The 27672-nt window shown below is 36.4% G+C and overlaps 1 protein-coding gene across 1 annotated transcript; it reads left to right on the top strand.

The window, feature by feature from the left end:
• Positions 1–204: 204 nt before the first annotated feature.
• On the top strand, positions 205–27672 carry LOC107226305. Its single transcript, XM_046737244.1, has 4 exons — positions 205–467; positions 9099–9273; positions 10111–10285; positions 27106–27672. The coding sequence occupies exons 1-4, from the start codon at positions 285–287 to the stop codon at positions 27257–27259; spliced, it is 687 nt and encodes a 228-aa protein (XP_046593200.1). The 5' UTR covers positions 205–284; the 3' UTR covers positions 27260–27672.

Here is a 27672-nt window from a genome sequence, read left to right on the forward strand (position 1 = left end):
CTTTCTATCTAGACATCTATACAGAAAAAACATTTTCGAAATTAGTTAAACATAGAAACTTGTTGCATATTCAGAATCCGATTTTTTCGTAAATTCAAATTTTACGTTTACCTATGGTAACAGGCGCGTGAAATTTCTTCAATTTCTGAATTTAAGCTTTGACGGTCTATGTCGTAAAATGAAAGTACCTGCGACTCAAAATATACTCTGAATACACACCCTCGACTGGGTCAATTACTTTGTGCAGTGGATCAGGAGTAGGATTTTTGAAATTGAGAAGCAAAATGATCGAGTGGCATCGTGACGTAAGGCAAACATGGGTAAAGTTACTTCTTGCGTTATTATGCATAAACGGCGCCCGTTTCGTGACTGGCGACAACATCACCAGATCATCGCGAAATGCAAGGACGGATATGTTCCCGAATTCAAAATATGTGACCTTTAATAGCCTTGGCGATAAAATTGGGGTGAGTCGTAACGGCATAATTTACTGGATGGACTGGGTTGAAAATGCTTGCAGGAAGAATTAGGTTTAAGTATCTTATAACTTTAAGAGTTTGTAAAAGGTACAAGATCAGACGAAATATAATATATTTATGTAAGATGTATCTCTGGGTTAGTTTTCTCGTATTTTTTGTGTTGGTAGATGAAGTGCAGTATTATTCGCACTCAAAAAGAAGTGTTAATTTCATCCTACGTTGTAGGCGGTAAAAACATGGCACAAGGAATGTTTCATTTATTCTGCGAAATCTAGTTTCAATTGCTGATAAAACTTGTTCTGATTAACGATTTGTCGAATTCAATTGTATTTATTTTTTTTTTTTTTTGATAGAAATTCAACATTTCTTTTACCATATTTGGTGAAGTCAACAAATCCCTCTCTCCATATTAAGGGACCATGATGAAAAATGACAGCTTTTCACCATAGCTAATGTACCTTAAGTTTCACAGAAAAAGCACAGCCCTGCATTTCATATACAAAACTCAAATATTGGAAGCGTTGAATACAAAATAATATGCAAGAGATTTCAAACAGAATATCATATAGTTAGTTCTAAATCGACACACTTCGGCGTATCCCAGTCAAATAAATATTGTGATTACAACCTCGTCCGCTGATTCCGTTTCTATCTATATAATTGAGTCGTCAATTTAGCACGTTCGGGAATCTTTTATTGTGGAAAATTGATCGAAGCGGATATGATGAATATATGAAACAGTATAGAACATAGTCATTCAAGTTAAAAAAAAGTAGCGGAAATTATTCATCTGCTTGAAATATGTATGCATTAGATCGATTCAGAGAACTCCTTCCAAAAACTCACCCTGATCTTCAGTGGAACTCAGCCAAACGTACTGACGCATGTAAGCGATTGTTGTACATAGATATATCCAGCTAGGTTCCAGTAATATTTCAATGCAATATTTTGCCAATATTATACATTTTACAAAAATTCTAAACCTACCTGATCACGTTAACTTACATTCAATTAGATACTGGAATTATAAAATTAGAGAAATCGCATTAATTCGATTTCCTAATAATGTATACCTGCAATCATGATCGTATAGTTCTAGAGCAACATATCCTATCATTTCTTTGATTCAATCGTAGTGAAATCAACATACTATACTGTTTGAACTAATGCATGTGGTTTTTACAAATTAATTGAGCTATTCAACAGAAATGGAAGTAGTACGAGGGACATAATTTTATCTTGTATACAGGGTGTCTCATTTTAATCAATCCTGTCAAACATCTCGGAATCCAAAAGTATGAGTGAAAAATGTTTCAGACAAAATTTGTAAGGTTTATCGGGGGAAGTAAGATGAGAGTGTTGAATTTTTCGTAAGTGGACTCGCCAAGGTCAGATGAAGATCCACCTGGATTTTTTCAATGGAACAGTATATTTTTTCTCATCGGCATATGAAAGGGCATCAAATTCCACATCAAATGGTACTATACTTACCACTTTAATTCAACTGGTGATGAGATACGAGCCGGTCAAGTTGTCCTGGAAGATTCTTGTCATACTTGGTTCATGACTTTTGCATGTTAAGCAGAATTTGCAGAGGCGTGTATCTGACAGGAGCCGCGACATGAACGCTCCCACTGTCACCCCCTTTTACCTTTTTTGCTAAATATTTATATTTGTTACAATTCTAATGTTTATATTTCTAGATAACATAATTTTTTAATAGTTTATTTTAATTTTTTATTGATTCGAAATTTTCTTATTTCAAGTATTTTCAAAAGGATGTTTGTTCATTTTATCAGAAACTTTGAAAATAAAACGTTATTCGTGTACCGTATTTATGATAGCAAATTACGTCTGGTTATAAATCACTTCAATAAATGTTCAAAAACATTTCCGGGCACTTCAATGCCCCGTTATGCTCTCATTTGAAATTGTTCGACTGTGGATAGTAGTACAGCTCTCGGAATAACGTCATACGTGTTGACAATTCGATAATTAGCTGTCGTAAATACGATTTACGAATAACGTTTTATTTTTTAAATTTCTGATAAAATGAACAAACATCTTTTCAAAAATAGTTGGAATAAGAAAATGTGCAATTATTAGAAATTTAGACTGAAAAATTAAAAATGTAAATGAAAAAAAGAAATAATTTAAAAAATTAAGGATAGAACTGGAAATAAAAGATAACTATTTATATGAAAGGTAAAAAGGGCCACAGCGGGAGCGTCACGTCCTGGCCCCTTGCAGATGCGTGCCTCTGCGAGTCCTACTTATGATGCAAAACTGATGAACCAAGTACGACAGGAACCTTCCGTACAAACTTGACCGACTCGTATCTTATCAACAGTCAAGTTTAGGTGGTGAGTGTATACGTTTTGATGCCCTGAAAAAAGATGCGGATGAAAAAATATAATGTTCCATTTAAAAAAAAAGACAAATTTACCCTCATCTAACCTGGGCGGATCCACTTACCGAAAATCTGACACTCTCATCTTCTTTACCCTTTCGAACCTTACAACTTTTTTCTAAAACATGTTTGACTCACACCTTTTGTTTTCGAAATATTTGAATGGATTGAGGAAAATGAGATACCCTGTATATGACAGTTGACTGTATGTACACTTAATGTACACTTGTCTTAATGTACTTCAGGGTACTATTGACTTCGGCATATTAAACAAATCACTCCTCTAGTAATCGATCGATTAGAGAATCCCTGATAACCATAATCAATTTTGTTGACGCAGTAATTTCTTAGTAAGATATCAAAAATGTCATAACTAGGCTGAAAATGAGCCTGTATTTAGTTTTGGAGGTACACGAAAGACAATTAGAAAAAAATTGAAAATCGATTCAGAGTTGACATGGTGAGAAAGCACCAGCAAAAAAAAAATCGTCAGCGAAGATTTTACCGGCCATGTTTAAATTCTTTTTTCTGTTTTAACGGGATTTCATGTTTCAAATGATTTGCTTATATCTCGTAGATTATAGAAATTATAGAAAAAGATTTTGCTGGGCGAATTAAATCAAAATGAATTGTGACTGTGAGTAATTCCGCTAAGTGTGCAATTATTAGCAAGCACATTTTTTTAAGTCTTGAAGTTAGCAAACCATGTTTTTTTTCGTAACGCCTTTGTACGACTTATCAAAAGAACGAAGTTGAAAATGATGAAGATCATGACCAAGTCAAAATGGCCTGGAATATTCAATATACGTCGTACATTATTTTTACGGAACAAATACAACCTGTGAAGTGAAACTAGCTATTTTACAAAACATGGCTAAATACCAATTCTGCGTGAAGGTGAGTAAGTTTGTCTGCAGTGTGGCTCCCCTCTAAACGATGACAAAACTATAAGGATAGGGAAAAACTAGCCACTCCAAAAAATGGTATATTCACAAATTCTTTGATTATTGAGTCAAATTTAAAAAAATTTTGATTTTCTATTCCTTATTACAAAATTTTTTTATATTATAATTATCTATTTTTCAAGCTGCAAATAAAGAAAAAGATAAATAATATAAAATATTCAATTTGAAATTAAAAAAAAAAACTTTAAGAAAAAATGTTTTTTTTTTTGTTAAATTATAATTGTAATGATAAATTATATTTCATAGGTTAATTATTTTTTTATCTATAAAATTTTAGCGTCATCTATGATTTATTAACAAGATAAAAATTTGAAATATATATCTTCAATACTCTGTAATAGGATACAGATTATTATTTGTACACTCAAACCTTTAGCTTTGTTCGGCATGAATATACTTGACCTTGAACGAGCTATATATAACGAGAAAATATTTTAATCGTGTTTATAAACAATTCATTAACTTTAATATAGTTAACATATTTGATATTCGTTCAAATTGTCATTAAATTAAGTATTTATTAAATATATCATAAAAACTGTATTCACGCAAAAAATTATGATCATTGTTTTCACTAAGAATAGATAACTATTAATAAATTTTGTAATAAGGAATAGAAAATCAATTTTTTTTTAAATTTGACTCAATAATCCATTGAAATTTCATGCTACAAAAAAGTCAAAGCTCAATATCTCGAGAAATATCGATCTTAGAGGTTTGCTTTAAAGGACTTTTTTTTGTAAAAAATTAAATTTCCTACAAATGGTCTATTTAAATTTTTCCTGTGGGTTGAGCCATCAACAAAATAACAACAAAAACGCAAGAAATTTCTACAAAATTTGACTTTAGTGATCTGTACTGCCTTACCGGTGTGAGTTACAGTTAAGTCGAAATGGGCACTTTTGTAAAGCGCTTAATCTTGAGTAATTTTCAAGTTCGGGCGATATGATAGCACAAAATGCCGCTGAGTTATAGAAATTTGAAAAAAAAATAATTAATTTTACATGTAATTTAAATGTGAAATCTTCTCACGTTCTGGGAGAGTACTTAATATTAATATTAAGGGCTCATATTTCAGGAAATTTTTTTTCAAGCATTTCCAACAAAATTTCAGGTCGGGAGCGAAAAAAAAATAGTCGCAAAAAAAGCACCCTAATACATACAATATACAAGCATCATACATAATCATGGAAAATAAATGAATCTGCGCATATATTGTCCGTAAATATCTTTTTCATGCGGGTTGTGAGGAGCAATATACAGCAATACAGTAACAACAGTGATTACTGTCGTCTCCGATGATCAATGGTGCACGCAGATTCCAATTTTAGAGCCATTAATTCTTAAGGGGTCATGTCAGTGAAATTTTACAATTTTTCCATTTGCTTTGACTTTTGACTCACAATAAAGCATCATGAAACAAGTGGCTTCCGCCCGGTTTAAATCAATTATTCCACATGTGTCCAGATATTATTTGAAATAACTCCAAACTCCATGTTCTTGAAAAGGCACCTTGTACTTTAGAAAAAATTATAATTATAGTTCTAACAATTATAAAATAACGAAAAAATATAGTGCGCTTCCGGTCCTTGAATGTTTTATTGCTATACTAACTATAAAAATATAAACATCAATTATTATCTATACTTCGTAGCACTACCTCGCCAATGGTAATCGTATAGCTGTTGGACTGGTCGAAAAAAATCGACATTTTTTTTAATGTCACGTGTATAATAGTTGTAGAAAGAGGCAATAAGACGCCTGTTGTAATTTGAACCCATCATGTCAAGATTTAGTGGTACCTGAACGCAATTTTTCATTTTGTAGCTCAATAACGAGGCATTGTACATAAATGTACGATTCATATTTCTGTAGGAAATTTGATGCTCTACACAATAAGAGCTAATATGAATTTTTCTTTTTTCAAGCATTTCAACTGCTATAAAATCATATTATTCAATTACTTTTTAACTCAAGCCAATGTATTCTTTGCTTAAAACAGGTGCTTTCAAACTGGAATTATATGTATGACATGACTTGTAATAATTACAAAATAAATTTTCTTAGGTTGAAAAGTAATTGAATGATATGATTTTATAGCGGTAAAGATGCCTTACAAGAAAATAAACAATATCTGCTGATAAGTCCAGCATTTTCGCGGTCAATCTCGAAAAAGGTAGATTTTCACATGATTTCAATTTTAACCTTGAATAACTTTTCAAAGAATTTAGCTATCAAAAAATTATAACAGTCCTTTTTTAGTTGAACATTAAACGTTATAGCCGGGTAAGCATGTCAAAAGTGCCACCGCTCGGTATGAATTCTGCAAGCGACCTTCTGTTTTCTATTGATGAATGTTGACCCATACCAAATTTTAGGGTTCTAATTCCATTTTGAAGTGAAGTTATCGCAAAAAAAACGCGATTTTCAGTCTTTTTGCGTTAAATCCGCTATTTCAACTCCAAGAATTATGAAAAAAATCACAAATCTACCGGACATCTGTACACATGTCAATGATTTTTTTTTCAGTAGCAAACTAAGCGTCTGAATATCCTTGAACATTTACATTGCTGATTTCCGGTGAATTCTATTAAGTGACCACCTTCTCTTTTCAACAGCTTGAACGTCTGGTTTTGTGTAATTTTCTGTGATTTTTTCAGTTGTTTCGTAAAGGTCCGTCATTGATAAAAAAATTAAATACCGATATTTTTAATTCTTTTATGGGCACGACCGCAAGATGATTTTTTCCACATACAGAAATAACACTGGAAACGATATTGTCTAATCAGTTTGGAAGAATGTTTCTGATTTAACGTTAGTTTTGAGGTCTTTGGCCATATTTTTCAAAAATATAATATATTCTTCACAAGTTAAACTTGTGTACCGATTGTCACGAGCAGCTACTTCCGATCGCAAGTTCTAACACCGTTTTACATCGATGAGTAGATAATATTTCCAATATTTAGTCTGTTATTTCGAGTTGATTCAGATTTGTGCTATTCAACTTTATTTGTTTGTTTAGATAAAGCTTTTGTATCATTATATACAATTTAACCAATCAGCTTTCATGTCCGATTGAATTTTGTAACTATAATTAATTATTTCATGAAATAAAATTTGACCCTGCGGCACTCGGTTCCGGAATTTGGGTACATGGAAACCTCTATGTTTGCTCCTGCAAACGCCGTAAACAGAATGTTATAATATGCGTATTCCGGACGCATCCACCATTCCGTAAAAATGCGAGGGAATGAACTTACCGGAGCGCGGATTCTAGTGAATTTTTCGTTTGATCTGTTCCTCAACAACAGTCTTTTTAGCTACATGGAGAGAAAATAGTCATTCAATCAACTGAATCGATTCAGTAGGTGACGAGGTTGGTGAAAAAATTTTGCTACAATCATTATTTCGCGAAACTTAATATAACATAGTTAACATAATAAATTCCGTCAGGCCAAATCAACCAAACGAGTTATTTGAACTATGCAGCTGATTTGATTGAAAATTTGATAGGCTCAAACATATTTAACTGTGTCAACTCCATGATCCGGTTGAAGAAAGGGGTACCTACGGCTGAATGCGTGGAATCGCTTCAACAAAATATATTTGATTGGAAGCATTTTATTCGTTAACTGAACTGTTTCAACGACTTTTTCACTGCTTTTAAATTGATGAAATATTGATGCAATCCTTGCATTTTTGTACAAAATTTCTTCATGTCACCTGGCAATAGCTTCATATCACTGACAATAAGATGAATATATATCGTCACCTAAGTGAGCATGAGTTAACCCAAAGACTGTGCCGTACTTTGGCGTAGTGGATACAGATATGCGACTAACAATAGGATGATAGGTATTTACGGACGAGCCCCGGTTCGAACTCCGAACAAAATCGCGCGGCACTTATCCGACTTGCGAACAATTATAAGTTATTTGCGTTATTGAAAAATCTACCGACTACGTATAAGGCTAAGAATTAAAATTTTTTTTTGTGATCAGAACTATTCCAAATGATTGCAGGACTTCCTTTCATTCCATGATTCAGTCGCGTCAGCCGAAATTTATAGTATTTCTGATAAAACATTACCTTACTTTATTGCTTGAGCATTTGTTCATTCTAACGATATGAGACCACACTCAACAAATAAGCTGTTTCAATTAATAATTGAAACACCATATTGAGCTGAATGTTCAATTGCTTGTATCTAGATGTGATTTTTCCAACTAAATATCCAGGTTTGTTAACTGAGATTTTTTTAAACCAACAGAACATGAACTTGCATTGATCAAAAATTTATTAGATCAAAAAGTCGGGTATTCGGTTTGACAAAATGATTTTAATATCAACAATAATATAATATAGGTTACTCAACTTAATATTTCGATGACTGAACATCCTCGGATTTGTGTTGAACAATAATTTAGTCAACAGAAGTATTTTTCATTTAGTTCGTGTAACTTATGAATTGTTGTAATAACCAAGTATTCGTTTCACCGCCCGTGAACGCCGCATTTAGTTGATCGAATTATCTTCTTTTTTTATTTGATTAATTAAACGACTATTTCCTCTCAATATATCTTTCATAGTTGTTACCTCTGAGCATTTTTTCGGTGGAGTACAAATCTTGTAAAATTTCTTTCGAAAGTCCATGGTTATCGGTGAAATGAAAGAAATAAACGTTGCTACGGCTATTGCGATCCGACAAGTTACCACCCGATTGTACAAAAAAATCGCAATTGACAATTTCCAGCGAAATTTTTGTGCTTTCAAAATAATGGTCAATTGTCAATAATACTGGATGTAAACCACCAATTTTATAAAGCTTTATTATGAGTTAGAATTTCAAACAAATCGAGACATAAAATTTTACTGATGTATCGACGTAAGTGGGTTAACCGAGGACTATCGTGGTCTGGCTGGCTGTTCCTTCTTTAAAAGCTGAGAGGGGACCGACTACGTGATCGTGATTACGGTATCCTCAGCAAGTTGTAAATCGCTTCCAGTAGCAACACCGAATGATGAATACTCCAATGATATCTTACTAATATTTTCATTGAGTGGAAAACTATTACTGAAATTGAACTGCGGAATTTGAGCATTCCAGTGGTTAAATAAAAACTTCCTATAAATAAGAGATGAATCATTTCAGGAAAATTCATTTCATTATTTAATATTACCTGGATTTTCAAGCGTCTGAAACTGTTTCTCTTCATTTATTTTCCCATTGCGTCTTACTTGCAGATTGACCTTGATTTATCAATTCCATTTTTATCCATACCGTTGGACCCTGGGTATGGAACAACACAACCGTTGATCAACATAAATGCAAAAGCATTGGCAATTGCTGGGATATTCACGACTGTATCAACAATACTTGTTCCTCTGTTAGTTAAGCCTCACACAATGCGTAACTACAGTAAGTTGGATCATAATCATTTACGTGAAAGGTGTCACCGCACGCGATATTTCGCTGAAAGATAGGCACCAAGGTCACATGTGATTTGTTTAAAGAATACTAGGATGGTTACCGTGGACCATGCGCGGTGTCTACCGTTTCAGAAATGATATCTCCGCCCGATGCGTATAGTTAGCAAACATGTGCTCAATACCTAAGTGATTAAATGAAAAAAAGTGTAAAATCGTGAAAGCATAGACTGCCCTTAACAAAAAAAAAAAAAACATGATTTTCAAATTTAAGGAATTTTTGGTTTTTTTTCACCAAGCGGGTGCCCTGGTCGATTTAGATGTTGACATGTATATCTCAAAATATTGAGGTCCACGTATCTCAAACGTGCAGAACAGCTTAACAGCCCTATTCTATATGCAATTCTGTACAAATATACTCAGGTACATTTTCATTAGACACATAAATAAAGAAAGGGCATAGATGCTACGAAATCACAATAGTAAATTTGTAGAATTCAAGTCATATTTTTATTTCTCGTCAAATGAAAAAGTGTTGCAGTGTGTTTGTTCAGAATTGCGTATACAATGCAATCTCGGAGACGGAAATGTTTCTTCAGAAATAGCAGACATCGGTCCATGGTTACAATGCTAACAGGCAGTGGACAAATCACATGCAACTTTGGCCTCTCTGCTCGATAACTATCGTTTGCGTTGGCACCATTCATGAAAAACTCCCGATATTTATATTAAATGTATGTGATAATTGGCTCGCGAGTCAAGCAAGGTACATCAATTTTCTGTATGTCTCTTCGGGCGTGATATCTATTACATGCGTTTCGTGTTATAGGGTCCGATAATTTGCAGCAGGATTGGGGAAATTATGGCGAAACCATAAACGAAGTATTTCTGGGCAACTCTTACCTTGCACCATGTACAAAAAGATTTATCTGTTCCGTTGTTTCCAAAGCATGCCGCAGCCAAGGGCAGACGAGCGTCGACAAAATCATAGACGGAATATCCAGGTATGCTAAATATAATTTTATTATAAATATGTATTGTGTATGATGAAAAATATATGCGACCATATACACATCATTTATTCATTGCTGAATGTGAGACCTGGGTGATGTATAACTATAGCAAAGTTGGATAGGCAAAAGTAATTACAAGTGAGCTGAAAAAGAGATGCAAAGAAATTAAAGATAATTAAAAACTAGATAAGGCCAGGAAGGGTAAGAAAAGCGCGTAATACAGTACCTGCGCTAGACAGAGAACAGACAGAATGCATATATCAGGGTCACCCTACGTCCGTTCAAACTCGATGTCGAAACGATAATGGCAGAAGACAAGTTTAAAAGCCGTATAAGAACACTTCTCTTCCCACATCTGCGGTAACAAATTCCAGAAATATACTCTAACCAACGTGGAGACCTGCTCTGTACGATGAAGGTTCAGGAAGGCTCAAGACAATCAAGTAAAGAGGTCAAGTTTGCCTGTAGACGACAAATCATATCAACCATCGAAGTAGTCGGGTTGAAGCCAAAGCAGATGGAGACTTCGAGCTAAGCCATATAAAGGCCAACACCACTGTTGCAGTAAAGCACGGGATCGGACTTCGATTATGGGGATCAATTATGATACTAATCGTAAAAAATCCTTAGTCTCATGTCAGACAAGTGAGAGTTACAGCGGAATGAATTATATTGTTTTGCGCTTAACGGTCTTATTATTGCGTTATACTAAGAGTGCCCTACCGTACATCGACTGGCGAAATTGTGCGACGGTGTCCGACGGTATGCGACGGTATGCCGCAGCCAAGCGGAGCTGTTTTGATCCCGTGCTGTACAGCAACAGTGGGCGTTGGCCTTTAAAGTTCCAAAGGAGAATGCCTTGTCACGCCAACCTGTGACCATTTTCTCCCCCGAAACAGGGGACGCAATAGCTTGAAAAACATAAATCAGATCATATCTGGCAATAAACGGGGTAGTAGTATGTCCACAATCAACCATAACATCACGATCACTAACCGAACAAAGATCAAGGGTGATATCAGATACGTGGGTAGGTAAGTTGGAAAACACGATACTAGATAAAGCACGTGAATAAAATAGAAAATGCAAACATTTTCTGCATCGTATGTGTTTACTAGTTGGTTGGAATTCAAGTCACCAACAATAATTAACTGGCTGTACATACTGAAAAACAGATTGAAGTCGCATCCAAAGGCCGTAAAATTGATGCGAGGCGGTGTAATCTCAGCGATGAGGTACTCTGAATGAGTGCTGCGATGTAAAAAAAGCTGGACCGTTCATGCGCAGAGTATTATGTATATACAGCGCCACGCCGCCGTCAATTTTTCTTACCCTCTCATTCCGGAAGACAAAAAAACCAGCGAGAGAAGTAATTGAGTCAGGACTAGCAGAATATAGACAAATTTCAAGACTGTAATGATCTGGAAGAGTGAAATAGTAAAGTAATATCGTATACAATCCATGTGGTCCCGTAGAGAGTTTGCAATGAAGCCGGAATTACGTAGGTAGGTAATATTTAGCGACGCAGACTGTGAAGTCATAAAAAACTAAGACGTCCAATTAGGCGAAAGTGTCAAGATTGAGATCGAGAGTCAAGAGGATGTAAATGCATCAAGGCTAAAGGTAGTCTGGATACGCTGCAACCGCGCACTATTCACAAAAATAAGGAACATCCACGGTAGTAACATCAGCTGCATGTTTTCGCAGAGTAGCAGAATTAACAGGCTGAACGACTTGCTCAGGGTGCAGCAAACGGCAAGTTTCTGGGAGATAATCTCAGAGGAGCCTGTTTTCTTGCTTAAAATATGAAATTCTAACAGTGACATTCCCAAGATGCTCCTGCGGAACAGCTCAACTGTTTGATTTCGTAGAGATGTACGGGAACTAGGGCGGCTTTGAGGGTTAAAAATGGGATAAAAATTCAAATGGCATTTATGATCAATTGAAAAACAGACACAATTTTTCATATTTGCGAGTTATTTGCCACATTTTTATCTATGAAAACCAATGGTATTTGTAAAAAAATATTAATAATGAAGTGAAATATTCAGTGTTGAAGACGATTGCGGTTGATGTGGCAGCGCAGGTCGTGGCGGTGGCTGGCTGCTGGTTCCTGAGGATGGGCACAACGTAGCAGATCTTACAAGAGGACCTTCAAGGTGTCACGGATTTTGATTCATCCCGGGTATGTTGTAGAAGGACCTACACTGACTACCTGAGTAACGGGATTTCTTTCAACGACCCTTAATTTTCGAGAAAAATTTTCGGCAATTCAACTCGTTCGTACCTTGTATGTCGGTAAATGTCTACAAATTTCAAGTTAGCAAGCGTAGCGCAGTAGACAAGGTTATCAGCTCCTACGCTAGCGATCCGGGTTTAAATCCTGCCTTGACAACACTTATTTTTTTTTTTCATCTTACGTAAGATTAAAGTAATGAAATAGTCTATGCAAAATCTTATTAATATTGTAGCAAAAGAAATTATATCCTTCATAAGAAACTGCAGTTTATTGATTTGATTATGTTATAAATGATTTGGTTTCTCTTGCCCGCTGTCATTGTCATCACTTGTTACGCTGTAGCAGAATTTTGGGGGTTATTTGTCGTAAAAGCAGCCAAAATACAAAACGCAGTAGCCCTACGTTCGGTAACATAAAAATTGCAGACACTTACCTGTATACGAGGTATGAGTTCAATTACCATAAACTTTTCTCGGAAACGAAGGGCCGTTGAAGAAATCCCGTTACTCCACAACGCAGGATAGGTTCCTCTAGAACATACCTGAGGTGCATCAAAATTCGTGAGTGACAACTTTGAAGGTCCCCTTGTTAATTTATACTTCTTTTTGGTGTCCAAGAAATACGTCCAGGTGCCCTACAAGCAGCACTTTTGCCCAACGTTAGCGTGTGGTATCGATATTGTCAATATATGGGTAAAGGAATAGAGAATGCACGATCCACTGGTTGCTGGTAGGTAAAGCCATATAAGCCCAGTGATGACCAGAAAATTTGGGAATAGGCGCCAGGAGCGGAAGAAGTTGGGAAGCAGCAAGCCCACATGGAGACTCGCATAGAAACGCATGCTAGGTATCTGCCAGAAAAGACCCAAGGGCATAAGTCGGCAGTTAAAGTTTACAAGAGCAGGATCGAGAAGAAATCTTACAAGACGTACTTCCAGAAAGTTATGCCGGCGACATCAACTTGTCGTGTCGGCTCACTTACGGAGATCGTGACCAGTATACAATTACTGGCACGTAGCGCCAACCAATCACAGCTATGTGCGAGTGATCGTCGTACGTATTGATGAGGCATAATACGGGACACGAAAAGCTTGTGTAGCAGGTTTTAAAAAGAGTCGCTTATACGGGCGCCAGGTAGAATCGCTGCGTCAATAACACTCGTATTTATCAACGTATACGACACTGTATGTAAAGGTGCCTACTAGCTTGAGCATGTTTGCGCGCACGAATGCTCTATTCCAGTGTTTCCCATTTGGTGGGTCGCGACCTGGCACTGGGCCACAATACCGTATTGCAGAATAGGTACCGACCAGGGCAAAAAAAGTTTAGGAAATGCTGCTCCAGTACATCATTTTTCAGCCCTTTATTGTGCGAATGCACCGTTACACTTAAATTTAACGATAATTGGAAATTTACTAAAATTGTAATGAAAGTAAATTTTTAATAACTATTAGTGCCGTAATTTCAATAAATCCGCGTATTATTTTGACAACATTATGGATTGTAAATTTAATGGATAAATAAAACAAATAGATGTAGAACGGCTGTATAATTGATGGTAATCATTTTTCTGAGCACAAACAGCATTTCAACAACTTGTCAGTAGCTACAATCGATGAAAACGCATATTTAATCGATTAGAAACCCTAGCGTATTATTTTTTCCTAACCAAGGCTCGAACATCGTTCGCTCGTAATGTTCTGATTACTAGTCAGACCTACCACGCCAAACTACTTTGTGGGAAACCATGACTTTATTTGATTGATAATTCAATGTACGGTCCACACGGGCACGATAATACAGTCACTGAAAACTCATCAATAAGATTATAGTTTCAGAATTCGTACTCGCAATACAATTTTAAATAAATTCACAACAGCATTTACTTTCCAAATTTAGTCAATTGTAACATAGTCAGTAAATTGACAGTGCAATTGTCTGCAATTGAAAAATTGATTACTAATTCTAAAATGAACATGGTAATTCTTTCGGCTTTGCTGAAATCCGATATTGTGAAGTAATTTGTTTAAAATTTATACACGTACAACTTGAGTAGATCACAAGAAAATTCTGGAATTTCTAAATACTGTTAAGAAACTTTTTAAATACAATACGTGTAACATACTATCAAGTAAAACTAAGTGCAATTAGACAATTTTATTGCAAATTTAATGAGAATTCTTGGTAATTCACTTTAAAACACGAGACTTATAATTTGGCTACACTTTTGTATAGTAAATGTATAGTAAATTTACAAGCATTTTTAACACTGTACAACAAAAAGAATATATTTTGTAATAGAAACGATACAAAAAAAAGGAACGAAATACTGAATTGACTCTTCGCGATTCCAAATCAAAATGCAAAATAAAGCTTAGTTTTAGCTGCACTACTCACACTCTCAACAACAAAAAAAAATAAAAAATGATTATTTGAACGCTCTAACAGTGATCGTCCTGCAATTAACCAAGTCGCATCTCCACTAATTTCAATTAAATATCAACTGCGGCGCTATTTGCCAAGTACAAAAAAAGAACAAAGTCAAATCTTACAAGTAATTGTGGCAGTGACCACCAAAAAAAAACCAATAAACGTATTTATTACACCATCCGCTCACACACAGCAATAAGCAGAGTATTCTCGAGAAGTGACACTTTCAAGACACGCTAACGCAACCAGACCCCGTGTAGTGGAATTTGGCTGCACGCAATTTACAAATGAAATGACTACTCAAATGCCATGGTTCTACTGTAAATTTACAACAAATAAAACTGACTCAACGTGTAATCGCAAAACTCAGACTACGGCCAACAAGCAAAAAGATCGACAGATAAATTACGAGCACACTTATTTGTAAATTCAAAACAGCCAACCGTTAGTCGGTGTGCTGATCTAAATCATTCTCGAATTTTGTTCGCGCGAAGGAAATTAGCGCTTATCACTGTATCACCACACTGCAAATTCGCCAAATTCTTCGTATTTCCACGACATAAGGTATTTTCTTGCAACACCTGCATAGAAAGTCCACTTTTATACAGCATTTAGAAGCACCGTAAGTAGTATTTTATACACATATGCGGGAAAAACTTTCGCGCATTGCTACCGTTGTGAGAAAAAACTTCGCACATTGCTAACGGTATACGAAAAAGGCGGTCGCGCTTTTATCCACGGTTGCGCATTTCGCAAACAGCTGCACTAGCGCCACTGATGGAATAGTTTGTCACTCTTTGCCGTGCTCGACATCGTGCCGGGAGGAAATGGTGTTATTTTTTTCATTTCATATTCCTATGTTTATCCATCGTATACTGTTATGATGATATTGCTTTTTTTTAATGGGATTTCAGTTCCTGCTTTAGGTCGGGGGGCTTCGCCCCTCGACCCCACCAGAGGCTTTGCCTCTGAACCGCAACGTCACGCACAGTGGTCTGTTAGAAATCCACTTTTTCAAGATTTTCGAACTTTTTCATTCGTTGACTGGTTTCATTTTCTTATGTCGGACTTTCCATGACAGATGTAACAAAAAATAGAGTTCGATACATGTGCGAAAGTTGGCAACGCCTAACTCGAGTGAATGCGCCATACTCGCCCTTCGACTCGTCTTTGGGCTCGTGCTGCACCTTCACGCTCGTGCGGGCATTGCCACGTTCGCGCACTACTATTGAAAAACACTATGACTACACAGATAATTTTTCAGCAAATTCCACAAAATCGGCACTCAATTTCTCCAATGAAATCGCTAAACGGTACCGCAATCAGGACAAGGACGATTAGTTTCGCTACGTGGAGCTGGCCGTTCAAAACATCCACTTTTACGAATCGCAATATTGCCCAGCTTTTATTATAATCTTTTATCGATCTCATCCATTAATGAGTGTGAGTTCTCGGTGTCTCAGGTCCAATAAACAAAAGTCAAATAACTTGAAGTTTCAACCCTTTGTGGGAGGCCCTCCTCAGACGATAAAATACGTGATATACGCCAAAAATCATATAAATAGTGAATTCTTAAATGCAACACATCCAGAAAGTATCACAACCAATAAAAAAATCAAGGTGGAACACAAATCACAAGGTCATCAATCAAAAAGAGCCCTGTAGCGGGATTCCGTAACTCTCTAGCGACGATTATCGCTATCGTTAACGCCTCCTATCGACAATTGTCGCTAGTAGTGATTCTGTACGACGCGACGCGGTTAACGATATTTGTCGCTAGTTCGAATCGTTAGGTTACGATAATTGTCGGTCGGCTAGCGATGGATATGGAAGTCTCTCTAAGGCGTAACGATAATCAGTGACATAGTGGACGATAGCATTGGTGCAACAACGTGTCAATGTGTTGCGAGTGAATTTTTCTCTAGCCTTCAAAATAGTATTCAGATTTAAAACGGATCGAAAACTTCATCATGAAAGTGAATATGAAGATCCACTTTAACAAGCAATTATTTTTTTCAGCACAACAATATAATCGTTTTAACGTTCTATATAAAACGGTGTTCATTAACCAAGTAATTGTATAAAATTCAAAAACATACTTTTAAGGTTACGTTGACTCAATCCTCAATATCTTTCCAAATATACGAGTCCATTTATAAGATATCGTAATGGTTAATTAAATAATAGTCTTTAATCAACTCTTTCGATGCTGAGAAATAGACTTATGAAGAGGGCTCAGTCAAAGTAACCTAAAAAAATATTTCTGAATTTTATACAATTACTTGGATAGAGTGATTCTAATCATTAATAGATGACAAACAGAGGACATAAGGCCTTTTTTTCAAATCAGTTTGATTGAGCATTGCAAAATTTATATAGTTAATAGTACTCAAAGTAGCTAAAACCATTGGAACTGTTTGGACTCAGTATACTTGCACTGTTTCATTTTTTTCCATTTTTGATTAATCGGAGAAAAGTTTTTTTATACAACGCGAGGAAATATCACGGCAAAGATACAGATTTTGTTTGAGTTTACAAATAATCTATTCGAAGTTACTAGATTTTTAGTCATAATATCTGCGACGTTGTCAAATTTTCTGAAAATCTATCGACATTTATCGATGCGCCTGTGACTAGTTTTGTATCGATGAATATCGTTGCGTCTAAGTTACAGAATCACCCTACGTCGCTAGCATCGTCGATAGATTTTCAGCAAATTTGACAACGTCGCAGATATTATGACTAAAAATCTAGTAACTTCGAATAGATTATTTGTAAACTCAAACAAAATCTGTATCTTTGCCGTGATCTTTCCTCGCGTTGTATAAAAAAACTTTTCTCCGATTAATCAAAAATGGAAAAAAATGAAACAGTGCAAGTATACTGAGCCCAAACAGTTCCAATGGTTTTAGCTACTTTGAGTACTATTAACTATATAAATTTTGCAATGCTCAACCAAACTGATTTGAAAAAAGGCCTTATGTCCTCTGTTTGTCATCTATTAATGATTAGAATCACTCTATCCAAGTAATTGTATAAAATTCAGAAATATTTTTTTAGGTTACTTTGACTGAGCCCTCTTCATAAGTCTATTTCTCAGCATCGAAAGAGTTGATTAAATATTATTATTAAATCCATTCTACGGCGAATAAAAAATGAACTTCTTATTTTTTATATTAAAAAGCCATCGACAGATTTGATTAAATACTATTATTTCATCAATCCTTACGATATCTTATAAATGGACTCGTATATTTGAAAAGATATTGAGGATTGAGTCAACGTAACCTTAAAAGTATGTTTTTGAATTTTATACAATTACTTGGATAATGAACACCGTTTTATATAGAACGTTAAAACGATTATATTGTTGTGCAGAAAAAAATAATTGCTTGTTGAAGTGAATCTTCATATTCACTTGCATGATGAAGTTTTCGATCCTTTTTAAATCTGAATACTATTTTGAAGGCTAGAGAAAAAATTCACGCGCAACACATTGACACGTTGTTGCACCGATACTATCGTCCACTGTGTCACTGAATATCGTTACGTCTTAGCTAGACTTTCATATCCATCGCTAGCCCAGCGACAATTATCGTAACCTAACGATTCGAACTAGCGACAAATATCGTTAACTGCGTCATACAGAATCACCACTAGCGACAATTGTCGATAGGAGGCGTTAACGATAGCGATAATCGTCGCTAGAGAGTTACGGAATCCCGCTACAAGATTTATCAAGCTCTTTTGGTGCCAGATTACTTTAACTAATAGATTTATAAATATAATAACCCAATAAACGTAATCAAATAAGAATAACCCGTGGTTTGTGTGGGTGTGATCCAGATCTCTTTTTCATCAATGACCTTGTGCTGTTCCACCTTCATTTTTTTATTGATTGTGATGCTTTCTGGATATGTTACATCTAAGAATTTACTATTCATATCACTTTGGCGTATTTCTTGCACTTTACCTTCTGATGATGGCCCCCCTCAAAGGGCCGAAACGTCAAGTCATTTGATTTTTGTTCATTGGACCTAAGACCTCGAGAACTCACACTCATTGCCCGGCTCTTATTGGCTCTGTGATCACGTACTTCTTAAATCTGGCTTATCACTACGTCGATTTCCACTGTCGCGGAATACTGATTGGCGGTTGGACTTGTCGCTGTACCAGAGTTCGCCCGCGGCATAGTGACAACTTCGCGATGTGATGAGGCACTGGTGAACGAGGAGAGGCTACGACTCGGTTGTCAACAACGGGAATGAATGTCTTCCACCTTCGTTTCTCTCGCGGCAAACCTCTGCATTATCGTTACATAGGGAATGTAACCTCGTGGCAGGCTCCTCTCGCGCTATTAGCCTCATGCTCGGCAATTTGCCTTCGAAACTCCCGTGCTGTTTTCGCCAGATAATGTCGCTCAATTCACTACTGATCCTCTACTTGATGTTACACTTACTCGAAAACAAAAATAAACAAGACTCCTGAAATATTTCACTCGCCTGCCTGTAATGTATCCCCTCTTAGAGTTTTGGATCCGTGACCCTCGTCATGGAGCTCTTCTCCGGAATGATCAACGATTACTATTGCGAAACTCCTACTTTTTGGTTCCACCTAGGGTTCGGGGAGCCGTACGTAATGTGCATTAAAAATGCCACGTTACAATATCTCTATATTATAAAGATATTTTGCCGCCGCCGCCGCTGTGTCAGAAATCCAGACCTTCCTTCCACCACCCGCCCTTCCCTTCACTACCTCACCCCCTCTCTTTCCCGCCCTGGCCCCATTCTCTGCCGTAATGTCCGTCACCAGAAAGACCGCCCGTCTTTCCATCCTTCTATGCCTTGACAAATCTAACCTCGAACCCACATATATGCTCTCATACCTTTACACATTTAACCCTTTACCCTAGGTATATGCTCTCATACCCTTACAGATTTAACCCTTCACCCTAAATATACCCTTATGCCTACGCAGATTCAACCCTTCACTCTAAATATATACCAGTATACCTATAGAGTTAAATAACCCTAGTATCGTATCACATCGTCGTACTATATTATAAAAAGATATTGCCGCCGCCACCGTGTCAAGAATCCCCTTCCACTTCCCTTCACCCTCCCGCCCTTCCGTCCCCACCCTAGCCATTTCATCCATCACCCGTCTTTCCCCTATTTAACCCGTCACCCTTTGATCTTTGAGCTTCAACTTTCGAACTTCGACCTTCGATTTTCGATCTTCGATCGACCTTTGACCTTTGATCGACATTCGACCTTTGCAACGTTTATGCCCTTGTGGCGATAACGATTTAACTCTTTACCCTAAGTATATACCATTAAACATGTGAAGATTTAAACCTTTACCTTACGTATGTACCCGCATACCTATGCAGATTCAACCCTTTATCCTACGTTTATGCCTATATGGCTATAAAGATTTAACCTTTCATCGCACGTACATACCATGATACCTGTAAAGACTGAACGTTTCACCCTACGTATATGCCCTTATAGCTGTGAAGATTCGACCCTTTACCATACGCATGTATCTGTGAAGATTTAACCCTTCACCCTATCTATATACCATTATACTTTTAGTGATTTAACCCTTTACCCTACGTACAGTATACTGCAAAACCTATGAAGACTTGACCCTTCACCTTCTGTATATATTATTGAGATAAACGACTCGTTTATTGCAGTGTCGAATGTCTCGAGGTTTAAGGGAGCAGGATGTTTTCGGATATAAATAACGATAGACACCATCAAGCATGTACAAACGAAAGATAAGGTTTTTATTATTTTATTAATGCACGAAAACGTGTTATACTCGATAGCTGATGTTAGACGACTGACTCGCCTTCCGGCCGCGTTCTCGCATAACGCCTCTCTCGGCCACGCATGGGAACATAGTTAATGATGGCGTCGCATCGAGTGCGCACGCAGGCGCGCGACTATTCGAAAAGTCCGATAACCCTTTTTTACTCAATATATATATCCACTGATGAATCAAGGATTCAACACTTGACCCTTTATACATATATAATCTCTATCGCCACCCCTCTCCCCTTCCATCAAAACTCGAAAATAGGGGTTGGTGCGCGAAGCGCGCAGGGGGGCGAGGCCCCCTAGTATATACCGTGTGTCCACGAAGAAAGTGCGCACCTCATGCACGTGCATCAAGTCGTTCGAATTACATTGGCCGACAGTTACCGCCTGATTGAGCAGCCGACACAATACCAATCGCGACTGTCAGGAAATGTCCCTAGGAGCCCGCCGCGCCGTTAGCTGTGGGCAACTACTGTCGGTGTTGTTACGAAAAACAGTTCATTGATTCGGAGTTGATCCGAAGTAAAATAAATCAGACACACGTTAATCGTGTCAATCAAATGATCGGATTCCTTCGACGGTCAATTTATCACTATAACCCATAAATCATTATTAACAAAATACTTTACCAAAACTTCGCACTTCCCTTACGAAGTCGGAAGAGATTATGTTCGCCACTCGCGAATTGATGCTACATGAGTGTAAATGAAAGTGACGTGAACCAAATAATTAACGGTGAAGAGTCATTCACGGTTAACTGAAAAATTATAAATTGAAATTCAACGAGATACATTAGCTAATGGCATCGATTTCATGAAGTGAGAAAGGTGAAGGGCGATCTCTGTAACGAGCGAATTCAGTAAAAAGAGGCAGAAAATCGTACTTTTCGCATAGAACTCGATCTGAACTCCATCATGTAAGTGAAAATAAGTCTGCTTTGATACGAAAATATTTTATTTGAGGGATTTTTATAAAAAACGGTGCAGAGTTACATTTCATTATTCGTTGTAGCGAAACGTAGCGATAGATTATTGTCTGATGTTGAATCCGATCAAAATAATGTTGTTGCCATCTCTTTAGGTACAGTGAACAGTGGAATCGTCGCAAGCTTCGTCGGACCCTACAAATTAGTCAAAAGTTTGAAAGTGGGAAGTTAAATTGTTTAAATTATATCTAATTGTAAAATTTACGAGAAATTACCCTCAAGGAAAGAAACCCCAAATTGGGTGTAAATTCGTACCCCTAACTTTTTTCTTATGGTAAATTAGCATTATCTATGAGTTGGGGGTACGAATTTACACCCAAGTGGGGTTTTTTCCGTGAGGGTGGTCTTGTAATTGTCCGCAAATACTGACAGTAGAAGTTAGTAACCACAGAACAAGCTCGACTTACTTCAGAAATACTACATTCAAATGACTTTATTCCAATGGCGTCATTTATTTATGAATTATGACTGCATATTCTGTAATATTAATATTTCTTAGTACCCTAAATACACGTTACAGCACTTTCATTTTTTATAGGAATAATAGCATGAAGGCGTCGCACGAATCATCTTCTAATAATAGTATGGAATCCTTTGTCCTCGGATACCTGAACTCAGCATCTTCAAAGAACCGGAACCAATGCTCTTTTTATTGCAACTTGGTTTTCTTAGACTTCCTCAGAACAAGATAACTTCATTGCTACTTTGCCGGGGTATCTTCTTAACCTGTAAGCAGGCAAAACTTGAAAATGTCAGGGACAAAGAAAAAGTCGGGGAATTTCATTTGTCGCTAAGGAGTTTTGAATCAAAAGTTCAGTGAAGACCGTGTTCGCAAAATCCAATCGTACAGTTTTTGAACCCGGTAGCATTGCCAGAAGTAGTAAGCATTTCAACGATAGTATATAATATTTGATGAGGACCCCTTGGATAAGCATAATGCAGAAAATCAGAAACTAAATTTCATTGACTGGTTCTAACGATAAAGGATAATATGTGAAATTTCATAAATTTTAAGAACCCACGAACAAACTCGTAAAATATATACTGAGTAGCTACCCAACACTATTTAACGACAAAAACTGAAATCCGAGGTTAGTTGATTTTAAACTACACAGGAATACAGTCACTGGAGAAGTGAAAAATACTCACCTCTGTGCTCTTGGCCGCAGGAATAAAGTAGCACTATGAGTCAGACAGTTAAGAGATGCTAGATGAAATCGCAATGACCAATATTGGCAAACCATCACAGATGCGAGGAAAAGCAAGGGTTTTCGTGGCAAGCATCCTGCGCAGTCAATCTTCTCAAGGTTTTCTGTGGCTTTCCTTGAGAATGAAGACAAATGTCGGGTTGAGAACTCGGAGGTAAAGCACGATCGAGCGACATCTCTTCGACTTCCGGGAGAAGCAAACAATCACTATTCAATGTACCTAAAGAGATGGCAACAACATTATTTTGGTCGGATTCAACATCAAACAATAATATGTTGCTACGTTTCGCTACAACGAATAATAAAATGTAACTTTGCACCGTTTTTTATTAAAATCCCTCGAATCAAATATTTTCGTATCAAAGCAGACTTATTTTCACTTGCCTGATGGAATTCAGATAGAGTTCTAAGCGAAAAGTACGATTTGCTGCTTCTTTTTACTGAATTCGCTCGATACAGAGATGGCCCTTCACGTTTCTCACTTCATGAAATCGATGCCGTGAGCCGATGTATCTCGTTGAATTTCCATTTACAATTTTTCAGTTAACCATGAATGACTCTTCACCGTTAATTATTTGGTACACGTCACTTTCATTTACATTCGTGTAGCATCAATTCGCGAGCGGTGAACATAAGCTCTTCCGAGTTCGCAGGGGAAGCACGAAGTGTTGGTAAAGTATTTTATTAATAATGATTTTCGGATTACAGTGATAAATTGACCGTCGAAGGAATCCGATGATGTGATTGACACGATTAACGTGTGTCTGATTTATTTTACTTCGGATCAGCTCCGAATCAACGAACTGTTTTTCGTAACAACACAACGTAGGGACATTTTCTGACAGTCGCGGTTGGTATTACGTCGGCTGCTCAATCATGCAGTAAGTGTCGGCCAATAAAATTCGAACGACTTGACGCACGCGTATAAGGTGCGCACTTTCCTTGTGGACACACGGTATATATATATATATATATATATATCGGGCATTTCACGAAGAAACGACCAAGCCAAACTGATGGGGTCGAGAATTTAATATTATATTTTTTTTCAATAAGGTTTTGAGTTTGGAAATATATTCCTAAAGGGATTTTTTAATACTATTGAAAAGTCAGTAAAATGTTACTAGTTATGTCCAATTTTATTCAAAAAAAAAAAAATTGATAAATGTCAATCAAATGACATTTCATTATACGTGATATGTGAGTCAATTAATTACAATTTTCTCCTTTATACCACGTTTCCTTAATGTCATTTTTGGTCAATAAGTTGCCCAACAGTTAAATTTTCTAGTGATTGAGTTTCAGTCAATATTACTCACAAAAAACAGGTTTTTCACGAGTAATGCTTAATAATGTATAATCATGAATACATAATAAATAAATATTCAATCATAATAAAAATATGTGAAAAAAAAATAAAACACATTTTCGTACTAACATTTTTTCAGATTTTTTTTCTAAAATATTATGTAAAAAATTGAAAAATTGTTATTCCATGGTGTATGAGGGCTTGAAACGTTCGTAATTTGACAAAAATTAATTTAAGATTTGATTTTTCCAAATACACAATGACGTATTTTCAGGAGGCGAAAAAATATCATTATTTTCGTCTCTGTTGGTTTTTATGATACTGCATATTTTTTTCTTCAAACTATACTCAAAAACAAAACCTTTCTGTTCTTGATGTTTTTTTGAAACATTCTTTTTTTCTATTAGAAACTCAGCCTTGAATATGAAATTTTTCAAATTGACCGAGAGTGATTCTGTCCAAATGAAGGCGGCAATTAAAAAATCCCTTTAGGAGTATATTTTCAAACTCAAAACCTTTTTGAAAAAAAATATATGACTGAATTCCTGACCCCATCGGTTTGGCTTGGTCGTTTCTTTGAAACATTCTTTTTTTCTATTAGAAACTTAGCCTTGAATATGAAATTTTTCAAATTGACCGAGAGTGATTCTGTCTAAACGAAAGCGGCAATTAATCCCTTTCCCATTAACCCATTTAACCCCCCAGTCGGCAAAAAATCCCTTTAGGAGTATATTTTTAAACTCAAAACCTTATTGAAAAAAAATATATGACTAAATTCCCAACCCCATCGGTTTGGCTTGATCGTTTCTTTGTGAAAATATAAATATATATATATATATATAGTAGCACTATATATATATATATATATATATATATATATATTCCGACGCTTGGTGATATTATGTACCCACACAAACAACATCAACGGGGCACACCGATGATGATCCAACGCACAACACGACGCGACAGATAGGCTAAGCCTCACCCGGGTGTGACCGGATTTTCTATACATATTAGCCAGCTGACCAGCAGTCGACGGTAGTATCAGAGGCGAAGCACCTGTGCTGACTCGAGACCGTTAAAGCAGTGTTAGAGGATAAAGTCTACGTGTCTCGTCAATGTAAATGGGTTGAGTTCATCTCGAAGCAGTACGATAATCTAAAGTCTTTTCTTATCACAAAATAAGCAGATATTTCAGTTAGAAGAAACTTAGAACGTCTCAGGGGTATGGAGTTACAGCAACCTTTGCATTCTCATTATTTATAAAAATTCTCTTAGCTTACTTAAAATAGCCAGCTAAACGTAAACATCGAAATCAAACTATAGTCCAGAAATATTAAGCTTCATTCATTTTCTGTTGTATTTTCTTCATTTTCTTATTTTTGTTATTATTTGCTATTTTCACTTATATTTCTCTTGTATAATCCATATACGCAGGACGCGATAAGTTTATTAAAATTCATATTTGTCAGAGTTGTTTTCTCATCTGACAAAATAACAGATGGCTCGAATAGAATCGCTTAGTTTTCAGCAACGGTGATGCGGGTAAAAGTGTACGACACTATGTAATCCGTGTCCGACGAACGATATTTGAGGATCACGAGTCAGATAGACAGCCACGGCATTCGCCCTAGTCCGTAGGTAGAAAAGCTCATGCACAAACAAAAAAATAAAATAGAAACTACAGGTTTGGTCGTTGAGTACTGTGGAGGAACATGGCAACGCTAGCTAGTCTGTCCGAGTACACGCAATAGTGATGCACGCAATAGAAATGCTCTTCGATGGCGTGGCCACCCGGGTCTATAAAAATGCTGCGAAGGTAGTGGAACCTACCCGAGTCCGTAATCCAAGATATTGCTAATCAACCAGTTTTTTTTTTTTTTCTAGTCATTACATTAACCATTTTCTTTCCTATTAAGAGAGGGGCTTCTGTCAATTCATTTGAATAATCTAATTTTGTTCATACGTACACACAGGTCAAAGAACTCTCAGTGATACGGCTTCATGAGCTAAGGCTCAGAAAAAGCCGTGAAATTTAAAATACATGATGTAATATTGTGATGGTCGTGATCCTCAATGACATTATGGTTAGCCTATGATCGTATATGCTAAATTGTCTATAAGAATTTTTCAAGACATTGATTTTGAAGTCACTACATGATTTTGAAGTTGCATCATCAATATGTAGTATGGCAAATCATGCAACATAATCTTGAATTGCTCTTTCTCGAATATTCGAGATATTACTTTAGATCAAAGCACTGAAAACAGATTGAAAACTTCGTACAGATTGCTACATTTATTAATATTTGTTTTGTAAATTTGTTCCAATTTTAATTATATTCTCAGATGGAATGTAAGCGTGCCAGAAAGTGTACAAAAAAGTTTTTTACAGTCAAGAATCAGCGATAATCAATTAAAACTACCAATTTGAACTGACAGGTTTGATCCTTCCATTTTGTAGTTCCACTTTAGTCTTTCTGGGTATAATCTGAGATATGGGGCAGAAGCGTAGACTTTCAAAATCATGGAGAAATAGCGTTAGATTTTCCGGTTCATTAAAACATAGCGTATTTTTTGAAAATTATTCTGAAACTCAGTGCCAATACCTGCAAACTGGGTACGAAATTTCTATAAAATCCCTGAACACGTTCAAATTGCGTGAAAGTAATCTTCAGTAATCAGAAATAATCTTCAGTAATCAGTAAGACCTTATCACGGGATGTTAGGGTTATTGAAATTTTTTATGAATATGTTCTCACCAGGGTGAACCTTAGACGCTAGCTAATTCAGCTTTTATTTTTTCATGGCAGTCACGAATGGTTCAATCAATTGGTGGAAGGTACTGCAATTCAAGAGGCAGTTATTGCAGGAAGACGATCGAAAAACAACTGCAATGTAGTATATTCAGGATGTTTCTTGTCTACGAAATTCTTCGGAAGTTTCTCGGATCCAACCTTCCCTTAATGAAACTGCTTCGTGACTGGTCAAGGTTGCACACATGCTGTATTATGGTACTAACATGGTCACGATGTTCCTCTGCGATAAAAAAAATACCTGATATAGATCCTCGAACCAGTTACTTTCGGCACATTTCTATCAAAAGGGAACCGATTCAAAGAGACAAAAGAACAGTTACCTCGGCCGAAGTGGAGGGAACAATGATTCGCCGTATTTTGAAGAAGGAGATGCAACACTAATTATGTTGTAATCATAGTTTGAATCAACGGTGACATGAAAGATGAATAGCCCAGCGTAATTTTCTTAATCGAAATCATCTAGATGCAGATCGTTAGAAAATTTGGTATTTGTTTTGAAAATTAATGTGTTTTTACATCGTACATGGTAATTGCTATATCCCGTATAATGAACTTTAAGGT

Source organism: Neodiprion lecontei, chromosome 4 (assembly GCF_021901455.1).
Source record: "Neodiprion lecontei isolate iyNeoLeco1 chromosome 4, iyNeoLeco1.1, whole genome shotgun sequence".
Lineage (NCBI taxonomy): Eukaryota > Metazoa > Arthropoda > Insecta > Hymenoptera > Diprionidae > Neodiprion > Neodiprion lecontei.